Here is a 25394-nt window from a genome sequence, read left to right on the forward strand (position 1 = left end):
TCATTGTTTGCTGATAGGTTCTCAAAAACAGTGTTTCGCTTGTCCTCTATGGATCCACATAGGTAGCCTGTTTTTATTTGGGTTGTGGTTTATTGTCTATTTAGTTTGCATGGTAGCACCACTTGTTTAGTATACTGTCATGCTGCGTTCTTATTCGTTGTTTGTAATGTTTTTAAGCTTCTCATAAAATTAAAATTGTATTCAAACCCCGCTGCGCTTGGTCCGTCTACAACGATCTATACAAGTATAACCTTTTTTCGGTTCCGGTGTAGAACTTTCTATAAAGGGTTCACTACAAGACAAAAGGGTTCCTACCATAGAACCCAAAAGGCATCTTCAAAGGTTCTCCTACGGGGAACACGAAGAACCCTTTTAGTTAGATAGCACTATTTGTTCTAACAGCTACTCTATTCTGGATCATTACATAAGCCACATGGGGGGGTTATACTGAAATAATAGCCTACTCAAGCGATACCGGAACGGGCGTGTTGCTGTGTTGAAGTTTATTAAGGGCTCAGTAACAGTTTGGGTGTGCAATGTGAAAAAGTTGTTGCGTTAGAAGAGAGCTCAACCTCACATTGCCCTTGTGTGTTCCCTCCCAGTCCTGGACGAACTCCTCAACGCTCTCACATTCAACATAGAGTTTCCTTGTACATAGCACAATAGATTAGGGCGAAATACTTTACAATTTATTGCATCCTAAGACGTCTCTTAACTGGATTACAATAATAATATACATGTTTAAATAATCAATCAATGATAATATGTAATGGATCACGATCATTATCATCATCCTAATATTTATCACCAACAAAGAAAAAAGCACCATTACCGCCCCTCCCACTGCCACGCATCAGCCACCATCCGCCAGACATCCTCTTCGTCATTCTGACCTTTACCCTCTGAAAAGTACAGCATGACGAACTTCATGCTTCAACCAAACGTGCACTGCAAACAAACACAATAGCAAAACATTCTCCTTTAGAAGAAAATATCAGGATGTGTTCTCTTTACTCTCCAGACTCTCTGTTCCTCTACAGACCTCCATTTTCAGAACGCACACAGAACAAACCTTTCTAATAAATAGATAACAATTCCAGGAATTGCCATAATTTCATTGGACATTCAATTGTAAATGCCTTGCATTATAACCAACCCATAGACTCACAGAACCAGTCTAGTTTACAAAAAAAGAAGAAAAAAGAGGTGTAAACTGCTCGCTGGTCGTGGTGAATAAAGTAACACTTCCTATTATTTCAGTGCATGTTTCTGCAAAAGGTGGATGAACTGTTGGGCAAAAGACAAAAGTGGGTAGACTGTGTTTATTTGCGTTTTCCTCCACTATACCACTGTTTTACTTGTAGTAGGAAAACAGTAACAAACGGAACTGTTTCATAGCCTTCTCTGATACTGAGAAATTGAGTTGCAGTAGCACAATAATAACTACAGCGCTTTCGCAAAAGTATTCAGACTTTTCCACATTTTGTTACGTTACAGCCTTATTCTAAAATGGATTAAATCGTTTTTTTTGTGTGTCATCAATCTACACACAATACCCCATAATGACAAAGCAAAACAGGTTTTTTCACTCTTTTTTGCAAATTTATAAAAAATAACATTACTATTTAGACCCTTTACTCAGGACTTTGTTGCAGCACCTTTGGTAGTGATCACAGACTCAGACTCTTCTTGGGTATGACGCTACAAGCTTGGCACACCTGTATTTGGGGAGTTTCTCCCATTCTTCTCTGCAGATCCTTTCAAGCTCTATCAGGTTGGATGGGGAGCGTCGCTGTACAGCTATTTCCAGGTCTCTCCAGAGATGTTCGATTGGGTTCAAGGCCGGGCTCTGCCTGGGCCACTCAAGGACATTCAGAGACTTGTCCCGAAGCCACTCCTGCATTATCTTGGCTGTGGGCTTAGGGTTGTCTTGTTCGATGGAGAACCTTTGCCCCAGTTTGAGGTCCTGAGCACTCTGGAGCAGGTTATCATCAAGTATCTCTCTGTACTTTGCTCCGTTCATCTTTCCCTCGATCCTGACTAGTCTCCCAGTCCCTGCCGCTGAAAAACATCCCCACAGCATGATGCTGCCACCACCTTGCTTCATTGTAGGGATGGTGCCAGGATTCCTCCAGATGTGACGCTTGGCATTCAGGCCAAAGAGTTCAATCTTGGTTTCATCAGACCAGAGAATCTTGTTGAATCTTGTTTTTCATGGTCTAAGAGTCCTTTAGGTGGCTTTTGGCAAACTCCAAGTGGGCTGTCGTGTGCCTTTTACTGAGGAGTGGCTTCCATCTGGCCATTCTACCATAAAGGCCTGCTTGGTGGAGTGCTACAGAGCTGGTTGTCCTTCTGGAAGGTTCTCCTGTCTCAGAGCTCTACGGAAAATTCCTTCGACCTCATGGCTTGGTTTTTGCTCTGACATACACTGTCAACTGAGGGACCTTATATAGACAGGTGTGTGCCTTTCCAAATCATGTCCAATCAATCAGTTGAATTTACCACAGGTGAACTCCAATCTAGTTGTAGGAACATCTCAATGGATGATCAATGGAAACATGATGCACTTGAGCTCAATTTCGAGTCTCATTGCAAAGGGTGTGAATACTTATGTAAATAAGGTATTTCTATTTTTCTTTTTAACACATTTGCAAACATTTTATGAAAACCTGTTTTCGCTTTGTCATTATGGGTTATTGTGTAGAGACTGATGAGTAAAAAAATATAATTTAATCAATTTTAGAATAAGGCTGTAACGTAACTAAATGTGGAAAAAGTGAAGGGGTCTGAATACTTTCTGAATGCACTGAATAACTAGGTGTATTACATGTGTATAATTGCAGGGTTGGCACTGGTGTTACCTTCTCAGACTTTGGTTTGGTGTTGTGGCTGTGTGTGTGTAATTCCAGGTATGGGGGATTACAATACTTTCTCAGACTGCTTGGGGGCTGTGTGTTTGTATAGTTCCAGGGTTTGGGGAGGTGGTGTTACCTTCTCAGACTGCTTGGAGGCTGTGTGTTTGTATAGTTCCAGGGTTTGGGGAGGTGGTGTTACCTTCTCAGACTGTTTTGGTGTTGTGGCTGTGGTGCTCCTGTCAGCAAGCTGCTCTGCCTCGTCTGCTTCTTTACATTTCTGCTCATAGGACTTCTTAGACTGGAGATGGACAGAAGAGACATTCAGGGAATCATCATTGAAGCAGCCACAGTGGTCTGTGGTGTCATGTTTTATGTAACAATCAATAAAACCTGTAGCAATGTTGAATCTCTGTAAAACTGTATGCAACTGTATGCAACTGTATGCAATGTCAAAATGGTGAATGGTGCAGTCCTCACTTAGCAGTTTAAGCAAACATTTAGCTAAATATGTATTTCTGGCTTCAGATTGGTTGTTTCTTGTACAGGATAATCAGTCTTCACCGCTTTAGCTCCATTTATGCCACTCTGCCATTGGCTCTTGTCACTTGTCTCACCACAGAGTAGCCTAATGATGTAGCTTATCTATTCGGTATGTAAATGCTCGCATAGAGAATAGGGTTATACAGTGCCTTCGGAAAGTATTCAGACCCCTTGACTTTTTCAACATTTTGTTGCGTTACATCCTTATTCTAAAATTGATTAAATAAAAATGATATCCTCAGCAATCTACACACAATACCCCATAATTACAAAGTGAAAACATGTTTGTAGAATTTTTTTGCAAATGTATTAAAATAAAAAACAGTATTCAGACGCTTTGCTATGAAACTCGAAATTGAGCACAGGTGCATCCTGTTTCCACTGATCATCTTTGAGATGTTTCTACCACTTGATTGGAGTCCACCTGTAGTACATTCAATTGTTTGGATATGAGTTGTAAAGGCACACACCTGTCAAATAAGGTCCTACAGTTGACAGTGTATGTCAGAGCAAAAACCAAGCCATGAGGTTGAAGTAATTGTCTGTAGATCTGGGGAAGGGTACAAAAACATTTCTGCAACATTGAAGGTCCCCAAGAACAAAGTGGTCTCCATTATTCTTAAATGGAAGAAGTTTGACACTAAGACTCTTCATAGAGCTGGCCGCCCAGCCAATCGGGGGAGAAAGGCCTTGATGAAAACCTGCTCCAGAGTGCTCAGGACCTTAGACTGGGGTGAAGGTTCACCTTCCAACAAGACCCTAACGACCCTAAGCACACAGCCAAGACAACGCAGGAGTGGCTTTGGGACAAGTCTCTGAATGTCCTTGAGTGGCCCAGCCAGAGCCCGGACATGAACCCGATCGAACATCTCTGGAGACACCTGAAAATAGCTGTGCAGGGACTGCGGTTGAAAATTAGCCGGCTGGCTAAAACCGGCACTTTTACTGAAACCTTGATTAATGTGCACTGTCCCTGTAAAAAGATATAAACTTAAACTCAAACTCCCCATCCAACCTGACAGAGCTTGAGAGGATCTGCTGAGAAGAATGGGAGAAACTCCCCGAATACAGGTGTGCCAAGCGTCATACCCAAGAATACGCAAGGCTGTAATCGCTGCCAAAGGTTCTTCAACAAAGTACTGAGTAAAGGGTCTAAATACTTATGTGAATGTAATATTTCAGTTTTGAATTTTTTATACATTTGCAAAAATGTGTAAAAACCTTTTATTTCTTTGTCATTATGGGGTATTGTGTGTAGATTGATGAGGGAAAGAAAACAATTTAATAAATTTTAGAAGTCAAGGGGTCTGAATACTTTCCGAAGGCACTGTATACAGGATGTTATGATACTGTAATGATACTCACGAAAATAGGCCCAAGTTTATGTATATTTGAGCAATAAGGCCCGAGGAGATGTGATATGTGGACATTATACCACAGCTAAGGACTGTTCTTACCCTCTACACAACACGGAGTGCCTGGAATACAGCCCCTTAACTGTGATATATTGACCATATACCACAAACCCCCGAGGTGCCTCATTAGTATTTTATAAACTGGTTACCAACGTAATTAGACCGCAAAAAATACATGTTTTTGTCATACCCGTAGTATACGGTTTGATATACCAGTCATCAGGGCTCAAATCACCCGGTTTATAATTGAGCATAAATCATGGGACTATGAGAGGTGAGATCCGTATTGATGCAGACCAAAATGTTCATTTTCAAGGCCTGTGTTATCCTACCAGTTCCCCACTATAATAGGGCCAAAGTCTGTGGTTGGTGTGTGGGTGTGTGTGTGTGTCTATACTTTGTTTCCTACCCTCTTCCTCTTGCAGAATTGCACTGTGATGTATGTTCTCTCTTGGGTAGCTCACCCATCTCTGAGAGGTAGCTAGGTCTACTGGGTGTAATGTCAGCCTTCCTCTTTTCTGGGTATGAACTCTTACACTGCACTCTAGAAAAACGGGTTCCAAAAGGGTTCTTTGGCTGTCCCCATAGGAGAACCCTTTTTGGTTCCAGCTAGAACCCTTTTGGTTTTCAGGTGGAATCCTTTTGGGTTCAATGTAGAACACTCTGTGGAAAGGGTTCTACATGGAAACCAAAAGGGTTCTACCAGGAACCAATAGGGTTCTTCAAAGGATTCTCATTTTACATTTAAGTCATTTAGCAGCCGCTCTTATTCAGTGACTTACAGGAGCAATTATGGTTAAGTGCTTTGCTCAAGGCACGTAGGCAGATTTTTCACCTAGTCTGCTCTGAGATTCAAACCACTGACCTTTCAGTTACTGGCCCAATGCTCTTAAATGCTAGAGTACCTGCCACTTGTCTCCTATGGGGACATCCGAAGCAACCTTAAATTCTAGATACCTTTTTTTCTAAGCGTGTGGATAAAGTCCCACTTTCAGACTGTTCTATAACCCTCTGTGTATGTACCTCTGTACTTAAGCTGACTTACTAAGTAAGCATGTAATTCCCTGAGTAAATAGTATGCCTACCTCCATGGTCTTCTTGTATAAGGACACCTTCATCTTCTGAACTTTCTCCATAATCCCCTCAAACTGAACGAGGATAAACAACATGGTTGAAATTTACTGGCACCTCATAAATACAGCTTTTCAAATTATTTCAAAATGAAATAAGCACTCAATAACACATTTCAAACCTTTCTCCTCTGTTCTTTCTGCCGCTCTCTGAATATTTCCATCTTCTTGATCTCTTCCCGTAACATTCCGGATAGCTGGATATGCAGATTCCCGATGTTTTCAATTTCTGTCAAAGAAAACAGTTATTTTAGTAAACTGTCATTGGGCTTTGTTGTGAGAGATGCAGTAGACAGGATAAACTTACGTGTTTTAAGTTGATCAAAGGAGGCTTTCAGAGTGCTGAAAAAATAGGAATGATGCATTTATCAATAACAGGTAGTGTAGCATACTAAATACTAGTTAAACCCAGTATGTATAAACAGATTGCCAAATCACTGCATTCAACTGTATCTAGATATCAATGACTTGTCATGGTTCCACCTGTCACCAGAGGGCAGCAGAGACCGTCCTAGAGACATTAACGACACTCTGGTGTGTCCAATTTATTCATTATGATTTCCCTGTTAAAAGAGGTATGTTTTCTGTTGTCCTTTGCAGAAGCTTGAATTGTTTACCGTGTGCGTTCGTTTCCTGAGTGAGTTTTTGAGACTTAGTGTTTGTTGTTTTTTCATGTGTACTGTGATCCTGCGGCTACCGTTTCTCAGTAAAGTAAAGTATGTTTATCCTTAACCACTGATTCCTCGTCTGTTCTCTTCTCTGCACCTGGGTCCAACCTTACCACGTCACAGCAAGCTTCTGCACCAAACATGGACTCAGCAGAGATCACTCAGATCAAGAATGTTGTAACCCACCAAGGAGCACTGCTGGGGCCGCAGCAAGAACAACTCTCCGAAATATCAGAGACCCTCCGGGCACTTACCAACTCCCTCCAACCACAGTCCAACCTCAACCCAAGAGGGGCCAATGTCCAAGTCTCATCGCCCAGTGCTACAGATGTCGCYGTAGTTCCTCCAGGGAACCTGCACCGGGAACCCAAGATCCCAGCCCCCGAGCGGTATGACGGCCACCCGGGAGGAWGCAWGGGGTTCCTTCCTCATTCAGTGTTCTCTGGTGTTCGAGCTRCACTCCTCCTCGTTCCACACYGATCGRCCATGATCGCCTACATCATCTCTCTACTCTCGGGCAATGCCCTGGCGTGGGCAATGGCGGTGTGGGAACAGCAGCCACCATCCTGCAGCTCCATATTAGCCTTCATCGCTGAGTTACAAGTCTTCGACCACCCAGTTGGCGGAAGAGAAGCGGCCAGCCGACTGTTCAACATCTGCCAAGGGGCCAGACCAGTTGCTGACTTTGCCATTGAGTTCCACAACCTCGCCTCCGAGAGTGTGTGGAATACGGAGGTCCTGGAAACTGCTTTCCACCAGGGTTTGTCTAACTCCAAGTATGAACTGGCCTCTCGGGAACTGGGAGAGGACCTTGAGTCCCTGATAATGCTGGCAATCAGGATCGACAACCGCCTCGAATGCGTGAGACAGCGCCTTTTTGACTCCACCACAGTATCTCGGTTTCCTGAGCACCTTAAGCCCCCCAAACCCAGAACAGAGGAGCCCATGCAGCTGGAACCCACACGTCTGAGTCCACAGGTGCGTGACAGGCGCATTCGCGACGGCTCTACTGCGCGACGCCTCTACTGCGGAGGTCTCGGCCATCTCCGTGCTACATGTCCAGAGCTGACGGGAAACGCCAGGGCTTGCCAGGACAACGGGAGACCCTGGCGAGCTGTGCAGCTACCTCTCAGTCACCGTCTGTCACTACTCGCAACCCTCCACTGGGACAACCGTCAGCATCAGATTCAAGCCTTCGTGGACTCCGGGACCACAGATAATTTTATTGATCAGGACTTCACCAGATAATTACCAATCACCTGCGTGAAGTGTCCCATCCCTCTGCAGATTCAAGCCCTCGATGGATGGCCCATTTGCTCCGGTCAGGTGGAATATCAGACCAAGGCCATTCTACTGCAGGCTTGGGTGAAACACTCAGAGACTCTTCGTTTTTTTAAAATCACTGCTCCCGAGAACCCCCTTATCCTAGGGTACCCCTGGCTAGAACTACATAACCCACTATTCTCCTGGTCCATGGGACACCTACTAGACTGGGGTAAGGACTGCCAGACTAAATGTCTAAGACCCCCACCAAGAGCCTCGCCAGGTCCTCCTGCATCCATTGAAGTCCAAGACTTCTCCGCTCTCCCTCCTGAATACTTCGACCTCCCGGAGGCCTGCAGTAAGAGGCAAGCCGCCACCCTTCTTCCACATCGTTCATACGACTGCCATAGAACTCCTACCCGGCTCCACACCTACCTAGGGCCGTCTGTACTATCTCTCAACCCCTGAAGCAGCAGTCATGGACAATTACATCCGGGAGTCGCTGGAGGCAGGTTTCATTAGCCCCTCTACATCCCTAGCTGGTGCAGGCTTCTTTGTGGATAAGAAGGATGGAGTCCTGCATCCTTGCATCGATTACAGAGGGCTGAACTGGATTACGATCAAGAATCGTTACCCCCTACCCCTGATGTCCGCCGTCTTGGAGTTGGCCCAATTCTTCACCAAACTGGACCTCCGCAACTCTTAAAATCTGGTGAGAATCAGGGAGATGAGTGGAAAACTGCCTTTAACACCCCTAGTGGACACTATGAGTATTTAATCATGCCCTTCGAATTATCGAACTCACCGGCAGTCTTTCAAGCATTGATCAATGACACTCGAATTGGTTTCTCTTTGTTTACCTCAACAACATTCTGATCTTCTCCAAAACCTTTCCAGAACACATACTGCACGTCCCCAAGTCCTGATATGCCTCCTGCAGAGCCAACTATATGTTAAGATAGAGAAGTGTGAGTTCCACGTATCCCAAGTGTCCTTCCTGGATCACATTATCTCTACCACAGGTTGCCGACTGGCCCCGTCCCACCTCACTCAACCAGGTCCAGCGGTTCCTCGGGTTAAACAATTTTACAGGCGTTTTATATGCAACTTTGGTGCAGTGGCAGCGCCTCTCACGGTCCTAACCCGCATGTCAATTTGCCCAGTCGTCTGGGTTTGGCCGGGGTAGGCCGTCATTATAAATAGGAATTTGTTCTTAACTGACTTGCCTAGTTAAATAAAGGTTACATCATTTTTTTAAAGTCCCAGACCCATTTTTGCTAGACTCCCGAGGTTGACAGGGCATTCATAGAGCTCAAGGGATGTTTCACCTCTGGACCCATCCTCGTTCATCCTGATCCTACTCGGCCCTTTGTGGTAGAAGTGGACGCCTCGGACACCGGAGCAGGGGTGGTCCTTTCACAGCAGAACGAAGAGGACAAGAAACTGCACCCATGCGCCTTTCTCTCCAAGTGGTTCTCGCCAGCGGAACGCAACTACGATGTAGGCAACTGTGAGCTCTTGGCAGTTAAGTGGGCCCTTAAGAACTTGGTCTCCATTCAAGAGGTTGAACGCTCGCTAGGCTAGGTGGGCTCTGTTTTTTAATAGGTTTGATTTCACACTAGCCTATCGCCCGGGATCCAAGAATCGGAAAGCAGGCGCCCTGTCCCGCCAACACGATACCTCTAACTAGGAGAGGGACTCCGGGCCCATCATCCCCAGCTCCCGCATTGTGGACTCTGTGATATGGGGTATTGAGACCACGGTCCGACAAGCCCAGACACAAGAACCTGACCCAAGGCGATAATGATTTCCCTGTTAAGAGGTGTGTTTTCTGTTGTCCTTTGCAGAAGCTTGAATTGTTTACTGTGTGCGTTTGTTTCCTGAGTGAGTTTTCAAGTGTACTGTGATCCTGCGGCTACCGTTTCTCAGTAAATTATTATGTTTATCCTTAACCACTGATTCCTTGTCTGGTCTCTTCTCTGTGTCCAACTTTACCATGTCACATGACTGGCTTATTAGCAATGGTGTAAAGATTAACTGTGCGAACAGGAAACTGGATTGCGGATGCACACACACACACACATTTTCTCTCTCTCTCTGGTGGCAATGATTCCACGAGGGCTAGTATGTGTGACTTAATGGCATTGTGTGCCACTACTGAACCCTGACTCTATCATTTATATTCTAAAAATACCACTATTATTCTATTGACGACCTATTATATTGCCTGTGAAGTGGTTGTGGCATATTAGCAGGCGCGCCACGCCAGGTTATGGCAAATTATTTAAAGGAAAAAAAGAACATTACATTTGATTTGGGCCAACGCCCCCCCCCCCCCAATGTTATTTGTATCTATTATGACAGCGCTTTGGCTAACTTATGCATAGTAGGTATTATGGAAATTGTCCAAACATATCATCTCTATATATGTACGTAACCAGCCATTTACCTGATCTCTGTCTGCCCCCCAGCTTTACGTGCTATTGTCACCAGATCCTTCCCATACCTCTCTTCTGCCATGGCCCTGTAGACAGACAAACAGGCAGACTTAAAAGTGCTGTGTTTTGTAGAGTGTAGACCAATCTGAGTTGTATGAACATTCCGATTCAGTGTGCAATCACTGCTGACCATCCCTGCGTGCATTTTGTATGAAGTTTTAATGACGTCAGAGAAACCCTACCTCATCTTCAGCAGTTCCTCCACATCTTTGCACATCCGCCTGCCATCACATAGTCTCTGAATCAGAACCTCATAGCCCAGATGATTAGTGAAATCAACTCCCTACAGAGAGAGAAAGAGATGTGTTGTAATCCAGTTACACAACAATAGTTACAAAATAAACGTTTGACTCAAACTGCCCTGTGGTTTTTCTCTGTATTTAGTGGCACATACTGAASAGTTAGATTCCACAGAAGTTGGAACTTGTTTAGGGATTGGTTCCCATAGAAGGGGRTCTAGTGTCTTTACAACATGGTATATGAACCTGGTGAAATCCCCAAAGCATTTAAAATTAATATTACGTTTCACTGAAATGTGCATTGCGTCATAAAAACTTGTTACAGTACTTACAAACAACAGACAATATAGTCAGAGGACTGTCCAGAGGACCATAGAATATTCACTTTGAACAACCTTTAGTTACAGACAGGATAATAGAAACCCATTTAATATGTTMTCTTTCATGTCTGAAGATGACAGGTAGATTATCAACTGTTGCCTTGGATGCAAATCTATCTGGACAATGAGAGGGCTAAATTCATAACCACCGTGAGCAGGAAGGGAGCCATAGCAACCAACGCCTCAGGGAACACCTGTGCAAAAAYACTMYGATACCTCACAAGTTRAACAGAATATAACAGATTAAAATGTGGAAATTGTGGTGAAAGCACAGTGCATATCCTACAGTGCATATCTAAGGGGTTAGCAGTAAGAGTTGAACCCAGACCCAGCTTTCCCACAGCACTCAGTTCACTTCCAAATTTCATTGGCATGTTATTACTGTGGACATCATATTCTGACAGACTATTGTCACATTTTAGAAACCTAATACTGTTTGCTTTAAAAGGCTCACTACACTTTCAAGTCTGTAAATGGTTGAGAATGAACAAAATACTAATATTTCTGGATAGAGAGATTTTAAATGAGTTATCAGTAGACGGTCTAGTTATATCTAGTTACACACACCAACGCAGGACATCAAGAGACAATGGTAGCAGACTGAGTGAACTTACCCAAAAGGCATCTTTAAACAGCAAGGGAGTCATTCTGTGTTACACATGTACTTCCTCAAAGTTTAATGTTAATATCCTCTTTATCAACTTTTACAAAAAACATAAACCACTTAAGTTTAACAGATTCCTTATTGAGATAAAAAAAAGTATATATATATATATATATATATATTAATATATATATGAAGGACAACTCCAGAATGCCTCAGCTGTTATAACTGCAATATCACTGTTGAACTTGAATGAGGAAGCAGTACCCTGTGATGTCACTATCCACAGACACAGCCTCTTGCTGAGATATGTAGATAACTACAGTTTTGATTATTATTTGAATAATAGATCATATAGAATTTCAGACCTAAAACGGATTCACAGACTATATTGGGCACAGATTGTGCCCTTGTTCATGAAGAATAGCCATTGGTTTGATTATATCCAGGGTGTATCACATCTGGCCGTGATCGGATTCCCATAGGGCGGCGCACAATTGGCCCAGCGTCGTCCGGTTTTGACCGGGGTAGACCGTCATTGTAAATAATAATTTGTTCTAAATTAAATGATTTGCCTAGTTAAATAAAGGTTAAAAGAAATCATATCTGTATAAATATAGTTTTTTATTTATGTTTAATAATATGTTTGACATGCCTACACAGTACGTGCTTTCCAATTAACTGCTGCTTGTAAAATCCATCATATCCACTTGTGAACATCAGACAACTAACTGAACTTTAACAGCTAACAAATACCGACCTCTAGTGGTTCATTCAGGGAGATACATAAAACCATCACCTTGAAAGTTGAAACAACATAGCAGCACAACTTTAAACATTAGGCCTACATGTTGTGGTTAAATATTCAAGTTCTTGAAAAGGACCATGAGGTAAAATGCCATCAAAGGGACGGGAGGTAAACCAAGAGGCAGAATGATGTCGAGGTTCGATCCAAGAATTGAGAGCGTCGATATTTATTTTCTGGTCATCTGATGTGTATTTTTTTCAACAACTTGCTAAATAGGTTTAGCCTACGCTCGTACCTATGACAAGATGACTGCGTCATCCTTCAGAATGGACACCCATGGATTGGACATAGTAAGGCATGTATTCGTTTGGTACATTTTTCCTTGGCACTGTTCTCAGTGCCGCCACTTGCCCATGAGTATAGGCCTAAGTATCACATTGAGGTACTGGTCCTCATAACTGTTTTTTTGTTGCATTTATACACTGGAATATGGAGTGTTTCGAAGTGACTGCAAATAAACATAATTTATTCAGATTAGGGCTACAATAAATGTATGTTTCACAATATGACCACCAGAGGGAGACACAGACCTTTTCTGCTCTCCTCATGGCACTAAGCATTAACCGACAATAAAATACTGTATAGGTCCACCAAATCCCACGAGACCGAAAATCGACCCAAAACCTAAATCTCAGTTTTATGTCGWAATTGTGCCCCGGGCATGTGTGACTGAGGACATGGTAACACATGGATGAACAAACACATGAAAGCCTATTGATTTTCAGAGTGAGAAAGGATGGCTGTGTGGTGTCTCAGTCTCTCACTGTCCTCCTGATCAATAAGATGTGTGAAAATCCGAAGATTCTCTCTCTCTCTTAGTAGGGGAATCACCTAGTTACTATTATCTACCCAGAGAGAGAGAGACAGGTTACAGAGGGCATTCCCATCAATACAGACAGTTCAGCACTAGAATTATAGCACTCTGTCTGACAAAACGATAGGCCTGAGGTATTGGGCTTGCAAGTTAACATTTTCAACTACTCTGTATTGTTTGTCATCAACTCATTTATTACCAATAATGCCATCGGACCCTAAATAATCCCAAGGGTTTTAGGAATGGAGCTTTGCCCCTTCTCTACACTCTTAGAAAAAAAGGTGAATTCTAGAACCTTAAAGGGTTATTCGGCTGTCCCCTTAGGACAAGGGGGGGAGGGGGCAAAGTAGGGCCTGCGGGCCGTTTCCGGCCCGATGGGCACTGCAATCCAGCCCGCGAGACATTTACAAAAACTAATATGTATATATTTTTTGTCAACATTTTTTCTCCCCAATTTCATGGTATCCAATTGGTAGTTACAGTCTTGTCCCATCGCTGCAACTCCTGTACGGACTCGGGAGAGGCGAAGGTCGAGAGCTGTGCGTCCTCCGAAACACAACCCAACCAAGCCCCACTGCTTCTTGACACACTGCTCGCTTAACCCAGAAGCCAGCCGCACCAAAGTGTCAGAAGAAACACCATACACCTGGCGACCGTGTCAGCGTGCGTGCGCCTGGCCCGCCACAGGAGTCGCTAGTGTGCGGTGGGACAAGGAAATCTCGGCCTGCCGAACCCTCTCCTAACCAGGACGATGCTGGGCCAATTGTGCGCCGCCTCATGGGTCTCCCAGTCACTGCCAGCTGTGACACTGACCCGAACCCGGGTCTGTAGTGACGCCTCAAGCACAGCGATGCAGTGCCTCTGACTGCTGCACCACTCGGGAGGCCCCCGCAAATTGATTTTAACAAACAATTGTTCCCAATATAATGCGGCCCTCCGTTGAATTTCAATATCCCGATGTGGCCCCAGAGCCAAAAAGCTTGCCCACCCCTGCCATAGGAGAACCCTTTGAAGGACCCTTTTTTGGTTGCAGGTAGAGCCCTTTTGCTTACAGGTAGAACCCTTTCTACAGATGGTTCTACATGGAACCCAAAAGGGTTCTACCTGGAACCAAAAAGGGTTCTCCCATGGGGACAGCCGAAGGACCCTTTTGGAACGCTTTATTTTCTAACAGTGTACATCATCCTCAACCGTTTTTAATCCTTCCAGTCTGCATGAATAGGGGAATTGACATTTATCCAGCCTGTTAGCTATGGCTACTGATTCCTGCAGCCCAGGGTCCGTGTGAGCAGGTCTATCTGCGTGTTGGACCCCGTGTGAGGGCTCTAATGGAGGGTCAGGCAGCACTAGAAATCAGCTGTGTAGTCATGTCCTACCCAGGCCAATGGGTCCACAGACACACACAGCCTCCACACAGGGGCTCCCTGGAGTGGCAGTTATTGAACTGTGACTAACGAGCCGTGTCAGTGCCAGGACCAGCCTCCTACCTGGGGGGTTCTCTCTAAATGACCTTCCCATTAACCACTGGTGTATTCCCCCTCCTCAGCCTCCTCAGATAGGGTTACACAGGGAGGCAGATCATTCACCGCAGTCCATTGTCCCCACTGCCATAGAGTTTTTCCCAAGGACTGTATGGAGTTTTCACCCGTTTCAACTTGTGAAGTTATTTTCCACTCTTTTCATTTCCAGGTCCATATTGTTATGTCCRTTCAGTATGTGTGTATTGGTATACAGTATGTAGGTGTGTGTGCTGTGCAACTGGGCATGCATATATTCCTGTGACWTGACCTGAGTGTGTTTGCCTGCCTGAGTGCTTGCTTGCGTGTGTGAGGCTCTGTGCCTCTGTGGTAGTGTGAGTGACTTCACTGCTTTCACACGTTCTCCATCCCTCCATCCCTCCGTCCCTCCGTCCTCTGTAATCCCCAATTGACTATTGGCACCAGCCCTTTATCTCTACCTCCCCTCCGATGCCCTGGGTACATGTCTGCAGAGTGTTGTGTGTGTGTGTGTGTGCATGCGTGAGCTGTGTATCCCCTTCTCCGACTCTGGTGAATAGGAATGCAGTGAAGTGAGCATTGATTGGCCACGTTAGTGCAAACCTGTTAGTATCCTGACAGATGGATGGCTAATGATGTGTAGGCAGCAGTGCAGGGGCCTGTAGTTGTTAGTGAGATGATCCGCTGTCATAATAATACAGTTCATAAAACCAACAGCTGGGGACCGTCCCAAATGGCACCCTATTCCCTACATAGTGCAGCTATTTTAACCAAGGCCCTGGCTCTGGTCAAAGGTAGTGCACTTTGTAGGGAATAGGGTGCCATTTTGGACGCTGTTTATAACCCAGGACCCAAGACATTGAAGCCAATGAACAAAGCAAGCTGAAGGCTTTGGCTTTCTCACATTTGATGTATATCTGGCTTCAAATGAAAAATTTATTAGCTGGTTAATCTGCTGTATCACTCCTAAGATCGAGGGGCTTAATCAATCTGATCCTCCTCGTCCATTACTCCCTGTTTTGTTCCTATGGATACTGGGGTCTGGGCAGCAGGGCCGGGAAGCTCTCTTCCTCTCTTCTCTCTCTCTCTTTCACACACACACGCACACACACACACACACACACACACACACACACACACACACACACACACACACACACACACACACACACACACACACACACACACACACACAACCACACACACACACACACCACACAACACACACACACACACACACACACAGTTGTATGTTGATGTAGACTTTCTGTTAAATATTTGATCAGCCCTGATGTCACAGTCTGGTAGCCATGGCTACACCATTTTGATCCTTTAGTTGTTGTTTTCAACATGCTGTGGTCTGGTCCTATAAAGGATAGTTGAGTTCTCCTGAAAGGGAATAAATAGATGTTCAGAAGAACCAGAGGGGGTGTAGCAGGCTGCTAGGTGACCCCAATGAGAGGGTACATGCAGGGGCAGAACCTGCCCCTGCTGGGTCCCACTGACCGACTGGATGCTGGTGTTGGTCTAATTTGCCCCATAGCTGGTCCCTCCATGGGACCCCTGTCCTCTACATCTGCACCCAGGGCTCTCCATACTTCCTTGCCCTCCTACACATCCCACTTTCTTTCTTCTCCTCCCTCTCCACTTAGGCCTCTTCATGTTTCTATCCCTCCTGGTGAGGCTCTCAAAGGCCTGGCCTTTTGCCATCCCGGCGCTGTGTGTGCGTGTGCGTGTGTTGGTGTGTGTGGTTTTGCGTGTCCGGAGAGATAGGGAAAGGCTGCTAATTTGCTAAGTGGGTTCATCCATTTGACAGAGGACAGGGATTCTGCTTGGTTACACACTCACAGCCACACAGAGAGCTGACCAACACACTAACATGTTAACACCTCACAGCCCACACAGAGAGCTGACCAGACACACTAACATGTTACACACCTCACAGCCCACACAGAGAGCTGACCAGACACACTAACATGTTACACACCTCACAGCCCACACAGAGAGCTGACCAGACACACTAACATGTTACACACCTCACAGCCACACAGAGAGCTGACCAGACACACTAACATGTTACACACCTCACAGCACACAGAGAGCTGACCAGACACACTAACATGTTACACACAGAGAGCTGACCAGACACACTAACATGTTACACACCTCACAGCCCACACAGAGAGCTGACCAGACACACTAACATGTTACACACCTCACAGCCCACACAGAGAGCTGACCAGACACACTAACATGTTACACACCTCACAGCCCACACAGAGAGCTGACCAGACACACTACATGTTACACACCTCACAGCCCACACAAGAGCTGACCAGACACACTAACATGTTACACACCTCACAGCCCACACAGAGAGCTGACCAGACATACTAACATGTTACACACCTCACAGCCCACACAGAGAGCTGACCAGACACACTAACATGTTACACACCTCACAGCCACACAGAGAGCTGACCAGACACTAACAATGTTACACACCTCACAGCCACACAGAGAGCTGACCAGACACACTAACATGTTACACACTCACAGCCCACACAGAGAGCTGACCAGACACAACTAACATGTTACACACCTCACAGCCCACACAGAGAGCTGACCAGACACACTAACATGTTACACACTCACAGCCCACACAGAGAGCTGACCAGACACACTAACATGTTACACACCTCACAGCCCACAGAGAGATGACAGACACTAACATGTTAACACCTCACAGCCCACACAGAGAGCTGACCAGACACACTAACATGTTACACACCTCACAGCCCACACAGAGAGCTGACCAGACACACTAACATGTTACACACCTCACAGCCCACACAGAGAGCTGACCAGACACACTAACATGTTACACACCTCACAGCCCACACAGAGAGCTGACCAGACATACTAACATGTTCACACCTCACAGCCCACACAGAGAGCTGACCAGACACACTAACATGTTACACACCTCATCCAGCCCACACAGAGAGCTGATCAGATCAACTAACTGTACACTAAGCAAGATGCTGACGTTTACTAACATGTTAAATTGTATGTTGTCACACTTCACCTCACTTAGTTGCTTAGGTAACGTGTGCTCTCACACGCTACGAGAGTCCTTGACTTCAGGGACATGTCTAACGACATTGTTACAGAGGGACTGCTAGCGTTGTGACTGCCACTAATGCGAGGAGAGCTGACCAGTTTGACACACACTGAACGATGTTGTTACGTAACACCACCTGTTTTCCCTCGACAGGCCCTATCACATGAGTGATGCATGTGGACCAGCTCTCTGTGTGGACTGGCATGCACTAGAGATCGGTATGGGGTGATATCACATGTTAGTGTGTCTGGTCAGCTCTCTTAGGTGTGGGATGCCACTCGTGTGCAGCGATGTTGTCCCCACGAACTAGTAGAGCTAAGACCAGTACGCTCGCAATATCTCACTATGTGACAGTTCAGCTCTCTGTGGTGGGGCAGTTGGAGGTGTGCACTTACACATCTAGCATTAGCGCCATCACGATTGAGCAGCTGGGATACGAGCCAGACTACTCTGACTAGCTCTAAGGCGATGGTTACACTAGCTCGACGGTGGTGTAACATGTTAGTGTTGTTGGTCGCCATGACTTCTCGTTGAGATGTTGGGCTGCCCACAGTCGAGAGCGTTGACAGTACATACTAACCATAGTGTTACACACTCTCACAGCCGCCTCCACAGAGAGCTGACCAAGACACACTAACATGTTTACACCCATCCCGGTCACAGCCCACACAGCGAGCTGATTCCCAGACATACTCACATGTTGCACAACTCACAGGCCACAGACAGAGAGATGACCAGACACACTACCATTTACACACCTTCACAGCCCACACAGAGATGCTGACCAGACCACAGCTAACATGTCTTACTAGTGTCACCTCAGACAGCCCACGAGAGTGACAGCTAGCACACTATACAGTGTCATACAGGGCGCTAGCTTGCGCTACAGACACCACTAGGAGTGGAGTCCTGTCAATCTTCTGCAGTTTGGAAGCTGTACGGCGCTGTGGCCGAGGTGTATTGTAGGGTGACTGTACCAGCTCCATTCTTCTAAATGTCTCACTACTCACGCCCACAGCAGTAGAGGCTGGCCGCACTGTGGAGTGTGTAACATATAGTAACATGTTTAGACCGTGCACCCTTCGACAGGCTTCCCAGACCACTAGAGCAGCTGACCATTTGGGATCAACTACACTATGTTACACACCTCGACAGCCCAACAGAGAGCTTTGACGCAGATCGGGGCTCGTACGTAGGAGGTTGATGGATGATTACAATTCGATTCGTGTTCACAGGCGCTAGGCCCTCTTGTGCCAGAGGGCTGGGACCACCGTAGGAGATGAAGGCTCGCTATAGTAACCTGTATGTTCTCTCACGGCTAATGCTTTCCTACGAGGTCCACCTCCATCACTGGAGAGTCCTGAGCCAGAGGCGACCCTGCTATACATGTTACAGCAGGACCTGTCATCAAGCACGCTACACGATGGAGATCAGACTAGAGTACGCATCTCGGATCAGTCTCTCTAACGATTGTGGGTATCAATGATCGATACAGCAGTGCGTAGCTCAAGACGAGCTGATCGCTGAATAAAGTGTTGACTTCACTGTTAGCAGCTCAGCCTCACCTTAGCTCACTCACAGAGAGCTGACCAGACCAAGCACTAGGAGGCATGGTCTGTTACATCGCCGGTCGCTTACATAAGTCGCTATAGAGTGAGGTGTCCAGCTGGACAGACTTTCCATAGATGGTGGGTTACTGTTGACAAGCCTGCTGTAGCTCCATCACAGATGTAGGTGTTACCAGAGACATGTGCTGTCAGCCTACTCACTAGTGTGGTGTGGGTACTCAGTGGAAGGCCCTGCGACAGCCCACACAGAGAGCTTGACCAGACGCTACTAACCATGGGACCATCAGAGAGCTGACCTAGACATTACTAAATGTGTTACACACCTCACAGGCCCACACTAGTGAGCTACCTTGACGCAGACACAATAACATGTTTACAACACCTCAGCAGCCCACACAGAGAGCTGACCAGATCATTTACCTGACTTGTGTTGACACACCTTGCTGCGAGCGCTCGATGCTACACACGAGTCGGTAGGGTGATGGAGCCAGCAAGCTTCTTTGTGGGGCTTGTTGCGGTGTGTTCTGTTAAGGTTTCTATACATGGTTACACACCTCAACAGCCCACACAGAAGAATGTTACGCGTGTACACGACTCCTAAGTGTGGCACACTGTGGGAAGGTGTATGGTAGTGTGTCTGGTCGCTCTAATTGTGGCCTTGTTTGAGGTGTGCTAACAAACAATTGTTTACATAAGGCATCCTCACAGCCGATACGACATTGAGTGAGGTCTGACCAAGGCTTACACATCTAATGATTGTGTACTTACAGGCCGTCCACTTGAGCCACACATTGGGAAGAGTTCGTGAGCTAGTCAGTTGACGATGGTAGAGACATGTTTTACATCACGCCTCCAGAGCCCTACACCTACGCCATGTTGTGGGCTGTGAAGGAGTGGTAATGATTAGTAGGAGTCTGGACCAGACATTGAGTCAGCCTACTCTATGTACCATCGCTTCGCGCCTGCACTCGTGGCCCAAGCATCGGAGTAGCTAGCATGCCTTAGTAGACCACGCTAACTATGTTGTACTTACACCTCACAGCCCACACAGAGAGCTGACCAGACATCAAACATGACACACTCACAGCCCACACATGAGCTAACATAATCATTTCACACCTCAACAGCCCACACTAGAGAGCTGACCAGACACACTAACATGTTACACACCTCACAGCCCACAACAGAGAGCTGACCAGACCACTACACATGTTACACCACCTCACAGCTCACACAGATAGCTGACCAGACACACTAACATGTTACACACCTCACAGCTCACACAGAGAGCTTGACAGACACCTAACATGTTACACACCTCACAGCCCACACAGAGAGCTGACCAGACAACTACTACATGTTACACACCTCACAGCCCACACAGAGAGCTACCAGACACACTAACATGTTACACACTCACAGCCCACACAGGAGAGCTGACCAGACACCACTAACATGTTACACACCTCACAGCCCACACAGAGAGCTGACCAGACATACTAACATTTTACACACCTCACAGCCCACACAGAGAGCGCGACCAGACGCACAACTAACATGTTACACCACCTCACAGCTACACACAGATAGCTGACCAGACATCACTAACATGTTACACACCTCACAGCTCACACAGAGAGCGACCAGACACACTAACATGTTACAACACCTCACAGCTCACACAGAGAGCTGACAGACACACTAACATGTTACACACCTCACAGCCCACACAGAGAGCTGACAGATCACACTAACATGACTTCACACACCAATCCAGCCCACACAGAGAGCTGACCAGACCATACTAACATGTTACACACCTCACAGCCCACACAGAGAGCTGACCAGACATCTAACATGTTACACACCTCACCAGCCCACACAGAGAGCTGACCAGACACACTAACATGTCTACACACCTCACAGCTCACACAGAGAGCTGACCAGACCACTAACATGTTACACACCTACAGCCCACACAGAGAGAGCTTGACCAGACACACACAATCGTTACACACCTCACAGCCACACAGAGAGCTGACCAGACACACACTAACATGTTACACACCTCACAGCCCACACAGTAGAGCGTGACCAGACACCATAACATTACACACCGTCACCCCCATGCACAGAGACGCTGCACAACACTCTAACCAGATGAAAGCGACTCCAGACACACAGAGAGTCTGAAGCAAACACACTAACATGTCTACACACCTCCAAGGCCCACCCACACGAGAGAGTGACCAGACCCATAACTTCACTGATTACACACCTCAAGACACCAGCACCAGAGGCTGACCAGACACTATTCTACCATGTCTACACACTACCGCACAGCCACAGAGAGGCTGACCAGACACACCTAACATGTTACACACCTCAAACAGCCCACAACAGAGAGCTGACCAGACCACTAACATGATTACACACCTCACAGCCCCACGAGAGCGACCAGACAACTAACATGTTACACTCACAACTCAACAGCCCACACAAGAGTACTGACCACAGTACCAGACTAACCCACATGTTACACACCTCACAGCCCACACAGAGAGCTGACCAGACACACTAACATGTTACACACCTCACAGCCCACACAGAGAAGCTGACCAGACACACTAACATGTTACACACCTCACAGCCCACACAGAGAGCTGACCAGACACACTAACATGTTACACACCTCACAGCCACACAGAGAGCTGACCAGACACACTAACAGTTACACACCTCACAGCCCACACAGAGAGCTGACCAACACACTAACATGTACACACCTCACAGCCCACACAGAGAGCTGACCAGAACACTAACATGTTACACACCTCACAGCCCACACAGAGAGCTGACCAGACACACTAACATGTACACACCTCACAGCCCACACAGAGAGCTGACCAGAACACACTAACATGTACACACCTCACAGCCCACAAGAGAGCTGACCAGACAACTAACATGTTACACACCTCACAGCCCACACAGAGAGCTGACCAGACACACTAACATGTTACACACCTCACAGCCCACACAGAGAGCTGACCAGACACACTAACATGTTACACACCTCACAGCCCACACAGAGAGCTGACCAGACATACTAACATGTAGATGTTGTTGCTTTTTCTTCTCTTCAGTAATCCATCCATTATTTAGACAATGACAGTGGTAACGTTGCTGTTATCTGAGGCAATACCCAGAATGACAGCATCAAATCTGAGATGAAATCCAGTCCGCTACATTTCTGGCTTCTCTACTATAGTGGTACTTCTAAGGATGATCTGTCGAATACATTTTTAATAATCGACACAATTACATATTCCCACAGCAGGTGACTTTTCTTTTCTTAACGTTTCCTCTGACATTCCTTTTGTTTCTGGTTAGTATCACAACGCTGTGACGGCTCCTGGTGAGAGATTATCACTGGCCATTGCCCTGTCATCCTGCACAGACCAGCGATCGATGACAGAGGGTCAACACTCACTGTGTGAGCGAAAGGTGAGGGCAGACTGTCTAAAGGTTGCCATTGTGTGTGTCGTGCAGTGTGTGTGTGTGGTCCGTGCCTGCATGCTGCATGCATGCGTATATGAGCAGGAGGAAGGACCTTCCCCCGTGATTGTCTGTCTCTGTGGACACAGAGTTTTCCCCAGCCCAGCCTCAGTAGTTGAGCAGAGTTCCCCAGCCAGCCTCAGTAGTTTAACAGAGTTCCCCAGCCAGCCTCAGTAGTTTACAGAGTTCCCCCAGCCAGCCTCAGTAGTTTAGCAGAGTTACCCAGCCAGCCTCAGTAGTTTAACAGAGTTCCCCACCAGCCTCAGTAGTTTAGCAGAGTTCCCAGCCAGCCTCAGTAGTTTAACAGAGTTCCCCAGCCAGCCTCAGTAGTTTAGCAGAGTTCCAGCCAGCCTTAGTCAGTTTAACAGAGTTCCCCAGCCAGCCTCAGTAGTTACAGAGTTCCCCAAGTCAGCCTCAGTAGTTTAACAGAGTTCCCCAGCCAGCCTCAGTAGTTTAGCAGAGTTCCCACCAGTCAGCTCGTAGTTTAACCAGAGTTCCCAGCCAGCCTCAGTAGTTTAGCAGAGTTCCCCAGCCAGCCCTAGTAGTTTAACAGAAGTTCCCTAGCTGCCAGTAGCTCTCTGGTTTAGCAGAGTTCCCCCAGCCAGCCTCAGTAGTTTAGCAGAGTTACCCAGCCAGCTCGTAGTTGTAGCAGAGTTCCCCAGCCAGCCTCAGTAGTTTAACAGAGTTCCCCAGCCAGCCTCAGTAGTTTAACAGAGTTCCCTAGCCAGCCTCTGTAGTTTAGCAGAGTTCCCTAGCCAGCCTCTGTAGTTTAGCAGAGTTCCCCAGCCAGCCTCAGTAGTTTATCAGAGTTCCCCAGCCAGCCTCAGTAGTTTATATGTGACAGGTTGTCTTTGATCATATGCAGATCATACCTCAGAGCTGTGCAGAGTATCTATTTTTTCTTCACATTGCACCCTATTCCCTATAAAGTGCTCTACTTTTGACCAGGGCCCAGGTCAAACGTAGTGCACTTTATAGGGAATAGGGTGCCATTTGGGACTGAGGTCGCTACATCACTAGTTTTATTACCCTGACAAAACTTAACACAGCCATTCATATCAATGCTATGGGTCATCAGTGTTTGACATACTGCCTTACAGACATGACATAGCAGACCTGGCATAGCAGACCAGACAGAGCAAACCTGACATAGGAGACCAGGCATAGCAGCCCTGACATAGCAGGTCTGACGTAGAAGACCTGTCATAGCAGACCTGACATAGCAGACCTGAAATAGCAGACCTGGCATACTGTAGCAGACTTGTCATTGCAGACCTGACATAGCAGACCTGATATAGCAGACCTGAAATAGCAGACCTGGCATACTGGAGCAGACCTGGCATTGCAGACCTGACATAGCAGACCTGGCATAGCAGACCTGGAATAGCAGACCTGGCATAACAGCCCTGAAATAGCAGACCTGGCATTGCAGACCTGACATAGCAGACCTGGCATAGCAGACCTGGCATACCAGACCTGGCATAGCAGCCCTGAAATAGCAGACCTGACATAGCAGACCTGGCATAGCAGCCCTGAAGTAGCAGACCTGACATAGCAGTGGCAGTTTAGCTCCTTCCACACTTTGTTTATGTAGTAGGCTCAGGCAGGCCAGACGGAGGTAGGTATCCCCATTGCAGTGGTGTGTGTTGTGCTATGCAGTGATAGGTATCAGTGGTTTTGTGCTATGCAGTGGTGTGCATGATTATCGACCGGCCTGGCGGCGCTGTGCTGTGGTGTGTCGTGCAGGATAATGGCCGTGGCAGCGTGGCTCTGTTGACTGCTCTGCGGTCAGATCATCAGCTCAGCGCTGCAGGGAGGAGGCTTGTGGTTAGACTGCAGACACACAGATACAAAGAGAGCAGGCCAGGCCGTGTAAGAGGAGCAGCTGCTGGAATAGGATGCCCTATTGCTTTGTCTCTCTCTATATATCTATATCTCCGTCTGTCTGTCCGTCCGTCCGTCCGTCCGTCCGTCCGTCTGTCTGTCTGTCTCTCTCTCTGTCTCTCTCTCTTATCTATCTATCTATCTATCTATCTATCTAATCTATCTATCTATCTAATCTATCTATCTATCTATCTATCTATCTATCTATCTATCTATCTATCTATCTATCTATCTACTATCTATCTATCTATCTATCTATCTATCCTATCTATCTATCTATCTATCTATCTATCTATCTATCTATCTATCTATCTATCTATCTATCTATCTATCTATCTATCTATCTATCTATCTATCTATCTATCTATCTATCTATTATCTATCTATCTATCTACCTATCTATCTATCTAGAAGTGAGGATTGCGATGAGACAGCTGATTATGATTTTATTTGAATAACAGCCAAACCTCTGTAACCAAGAGATAAAAAGCCTAATTAGTTATATTCAAGCGTTTGTTGCAGCCTGCCTTGATTTATACCAGCTCATACT

General features: G+C 46.2%; 1 protein-coding gene across 1 annotated transcript in view; it reads right to left on the reverse strand.

The window, feature by feature from the left end:
* The window catches only part of LOC112068316 (proline-serine-threonine phosphatase-interacting protein 1-like), a 19982-nt gene extending 8133 nt beyond the window's left edge, over positions 1 to 11849 (reverse strand). The window contains exons 1-7 of the mRNA XM_070438103.1: positions 11603 to 11849; positions 10552 to 10652; positions 10321 to 10395; positions 6248 to 6282; positions 6063 to 6169; positions 5896 to 5958; positions 2929 to 3153 (exon numbers count right to left, since the gene is read on the reverse strand). Coding sequence (XP_070294204.1) covers positions 2929 to 3153; positions 5896 to 5958; positions 6063 to 6169; positions 6248 to 6282; positions 10321 to 10395; positions 10552 to 10652; positions 11603 to 11635 — 639 coding nt within the window. The 5' untranslated portion in view covers positions 11636 to 11849. The remainder of the gene's footprint in view (positions 1 to 2928; positions 3154 to 5895; positions 5959 to 6062; positions 6170 to 6247; positions 6283 to 10320; positions 10396 to 10551; positions 10653 to 11602) is intronic.
* Between the last annotated feature and the right edge of the window lie 13545 nt (positions 11850 to 25394).

Source organism: Salvelinus sp. IW2-2015, unplaced genomic scaffold (assembly GCF_002910315.2).
Source record: "Salvelinus sp. IW2-2015 unplaced genomic scaffold, ASM291031v2 Un_scaffold415, whole genome shotgun sequence".
In the NCBI taxonomy this organism is placed as follows: Eukaryota; Metazoa; Chordata; class Actinopteri; order Salmoniformes; family Salmonidae; genus Salvelinus; species Salvelinus sp. IW2-2015.